At 42.1% G+C, this 3,815-nt stretch overlaps 1 protein-coding gene across 1 annotated transcript in view; it reads left to right on the top strand.

Moving 5' to 3' along the window:
• DEFB116 (defensin beta 116) overlaps positions 1-2,007 on the top strand; it is a 9,275-nt gene extending 7,268 nt beyond the window's left edge. Inside the window, exon 2 of the mRNA XM_011380129.1 lies at positions 1,790-2,007. Within this exon, the coding sequence (XP_011378431.1) occupies positions 1,790-2,007 (218 nt within the window). The remainder of the gene's footprint in view (positions 1-1,789) is intronic.
• Positions 2,008-3,815: the final 1,808 nt, after the last annotated feature.

The raw sequence follows: 3,815 nt of genomic DNA, 5'->3' as shown, positions 1-3,815 counted from the left end.
CAATGGAATATTACTTGGTCATTAAAAAATGAAATCTTACCATTTGTGATAACATATATGGACCTAGAGGGTATTATGCTAAGTGAAATAAGTCAGACAGAGAAAGACAAATACCATACGATCTCACTTATATGTGGAATCTACAAAACAAAATAAACAAACAAAACAGAAACAGACTCATAGATGCAGGAAACAAGCTGATGGTTGCCAGATGGGAGGGGATTTGGAGAGCTAGATGAAAAGGTGAAGGTCTTAAGAAGTATAAATGGGTAGTTACGAAATAGTCATGGGGATGTAAAGTAAAGTGTAGGGAATATATTCAATAATATGATGACATCTATGTATAGTGCTAGGTGGTTACTGGACTGAAGGGAATCACTTCGTGAATTACGTGGATGTCTGACCACTATGTATACACCTAAAACTAATATAAACTAATGTTGAATGTCAATTGAAATTAAAAAATGAAAAAAAATTAATTTTTTTTTTTAAAGAAAGAAAGCAAAAGAAAGAAAAGTTCCTTAAATATTAAACTATGAATTTTGGACTATCTATTGAAAACAATAGAAGGCCCTATGCCTGCAGACATCATGCAATATGCCACCCTCTCCTAAAAATTCTATCACATGGAGAGGCAATGTGATAGAGAGGAAAGAGCATGAGTTTATTATGTAGACTAGAAATGAGATCTTAGCTTGGTCAAGTGTGAGCTATGGGACTATAAATAGAACAAGGTCTCTCTTTGAGCTATAGTGTCTTCATCTGGAGAATGGAGATAACAGCCAGATTTTGTGAGGGTTCTGTGAGATCTCATTTATAAAATACCTGATATATAGATGATGCTGAATATATAGTAGCAATTGTTATTATTATTATTTTTCTAACTGCTCCTTTGTCTTTGAAATTTCCAATGGATAACTAATATTATTGACAACTAATATTTATAGAATGCTGACTAAGTGCTAGAAACTTTGTCACTGGGTCATTTTCAGCTGAAGAGCCTGGATACACATGGACATTTCTGGATGACTGATACATAGCTATCAATATTCACAAATGGATTTTAGTTTATGTAGAAAACGTGTGGTAGAGATTTGTAAAGAAAACACATGCATATGCTCAATTTAGGCATGAATGTGAACCTGTGAATAAAATGAGTCATGTATCTGTGCCTGTGTGTGTATGTGCTAGTGTGCTGCCCATGTATGCACAGCATGTTTCTGTGGGCCAATCTACAAAATGACATGCATGACATATGTTTGTTCAAATGTTTCAAAGTATGAAGGCATGCAGGGGCTCGAATATGTGTGCCCTGCCTCAGAGTAGATCCTAGGTGTCTATGATGAGAGTGGTGTGTGAGGAGGACACTTCCATACGGGCACTTGAGACATGTCCAATATGTGCTCACAGTGGCAGCCCTTAAGGCTCTGGACCTTCAGGAAAAGGCTTTTACATAAACAACACTGCCTAACATCTAATTTCCCCTCATATATGCCTGATACTTTTCTGAGCATACAATATGTGCTAATTTAGTCATTACAAAAAATGTTAAGAAGTTGACCTTATTATCATGACCATTGTGAAGATGATGCAGTGGTGGTTCTGAGAGCTTATATAATTTGCTTAAGGATGTACAACGATAATGACAGAGCTCAGATTTGAATTGAGGTGATTTTGACTTCAGACCCTGTGCTCTTAATATTCTTAGGGCTTGTTCTCTTTAAATCACACTTCCCCACTCCTATTATCATTGCTGCATAGAAGCTAAACATGGCTATGTTTTTCACAGGTGACTTGCTCAGATCCTACTTTGGCAGGAGCCAGGAGCCTTGGAATCCATGCCAGCTTTACCATGGCATGTGCAGAAATGCCTGCATGAAATATGAAATTCAATACTCAACCTGCCCCAATGATCAAAAGTGCTGCCTGAAATTTTTTGCGAAAATAGCCAATTCTAACCATGTGAAGGAGGACTCCAACTTCAACTTGTCAGTTACAAACACTTAAAGCTACTCTGAAATTTGAATATCACCAATGTTACCCCATCCTGGAGCATTTCCTCCCCCATTGTGAAACACCCCTCCCCCCCATAAAAATGCATTCCTTCTGATGCATGTGTCTTTCATCTGTGAACAGTCATCATGGGACAGAGGGAGGTTAGGCTGGGAGATGGGGAGCAACGAAGTATAGGAAAGGACACTGGCTAAAAATGCAAATAGGATGGTAAGATAGCCCAGTAGATGGTGAGGGTGCCAAGGACAGGAGGAGATCACAGTTCTGCTCTGTTTTGGTACCATGACAAGGATTGTGACTCATTCTGGAGGTTGCAGAGAGAAGGCGACCACTGGATCGAGTCTGGATGACTCAGGGAACATGTAGGGAAGATCACTTAGTCCTCTGAGTAAACGCCGTAGGATCAGGACAGAGACAATAGGGTTGCCTTTGATATCCAGAGAGTTACCCCAATCTATTCAGTATGATGCAGTATCCTAGGGAAAAACCAGAACCAGAAAGATGAATGGCTGCAATTGAGTGTAGAAATCTGTTGAAAAAACAAGGGTAACATTTTCTAAGGGTAGAGCTGCTGGAAAGTGGAATAAGCATGCTTGTCTCTGGGTGTTCTTCCAATTTTGACACTAGAGGACCATTTCTGGATGTGGAACACAGGTGATGACAGTCATGATGTTAGGGAGGAATTTAAAACAGAAGCTGGATGAACATCTAAAACTCAACAAAAACACTCAAACTGCACACCAGCACGTCTAAGTGTGGTATCTACGCATGATAGCTATCAAAGGTCAGAACCCCGGGTGTCAGGCGGTGGACTGGGAGAAATAAAGAAGGTGCCTCTTGAAGCCTCTGAGCTCCCTGCAGGAGGAGGGGGAGGGGAGAAGGAGCAGCAACTTCCCTGAACAGCTCTACCTGGGAGTGCTGTGAGCCCCCTGCGCTGGGCAGAAGGGCCGTTATCAGGGCAGAAAGCAGAGAAGCGGGATGGGACCACAGAGAAACAACAGTTGACTTTTACCGGCCCCGGTTGTAAAACTGAGGTTGAGCCTCAGCCTCCAACTCCCAACCAAGAGTGCTCCTCTCTTCATACTCTCTGAGACCAGTCACCGTGGAGCCCCAGGGGAATCTGAGCAAACGCTGCCAAATCTGAAGCTGCCTCTCACAGCCACCAGAGCTCCCAGCAGAAGGAGGGGCAGGGGAGAAGCTGCAGCAACTTCCCTGAATAGCCCTGTCTGGGAGTGCTGTGTATTCCACACAGCTGGTGGCAGGGCCCAGTCATCAGGGCAGAAGACAGAGAAGCAGGATGGGACCACAGAGAAACAACAGTTGACTTTTACTGGTCCTGGTTGCAAAACCAAGGCTGAGCTGCAGCCCTCAACTCCCAACTAAGAGTGCTCCTCCCTTCATACTCTCCGAGACCAGTCACGGTGGAGCCCCAGGGGAATCTGAGCAAACGCTGCTGAGACTGTCGCTTACACTGACAGGGACTGAAACTGAGGGTAGCGAGTGTGAGTAAATATCTACAAGAAAATTTTTTTAAAAGGTGTTTTAAGGCTTTACATAAAGCAGGAATCCAAAAGGCTTAGATGCCACCTACTGGAAAACAACAGAAAAGCAAATTCTTTGCAACAGGCTAAAGAGAGACCTTTACATAATAAACCTTTCTGGAAAAACAGCAGAATACACTTCCATTAATGCCCGGGAGGAGAAATGGTACATTAAACACCATGAACAACCAAGGTGACAAGGCATCTCAGAAAGAAAGAGAAAAATCTCCAGAAAATAAGCTTACAGATATAGAAATATGC

Source organism: Pteropus vampyrus, unplaced genomic scaffold (genome assembly GCF_000151845.1).
Source record: "Pteropus vampyrus isolate Shadow unplaced genomic scaffold, Pvam_2.0 Scaffold388, whole genome shotgun sequence".
In the NCBI taxonomy this organism is placed as follows: domain Eukaryota; kingdom Metazoa; phylum Chordata; class Mammalia; order Chiroptera; family Pteropodidae; genus Pteropus; species Pteropus vampyrus.
The sequence above is the reverse complement of the archived record's forward strand: the minus strand, read 5'-3'. Positions and strand labels throughout refer to the sequence as shown.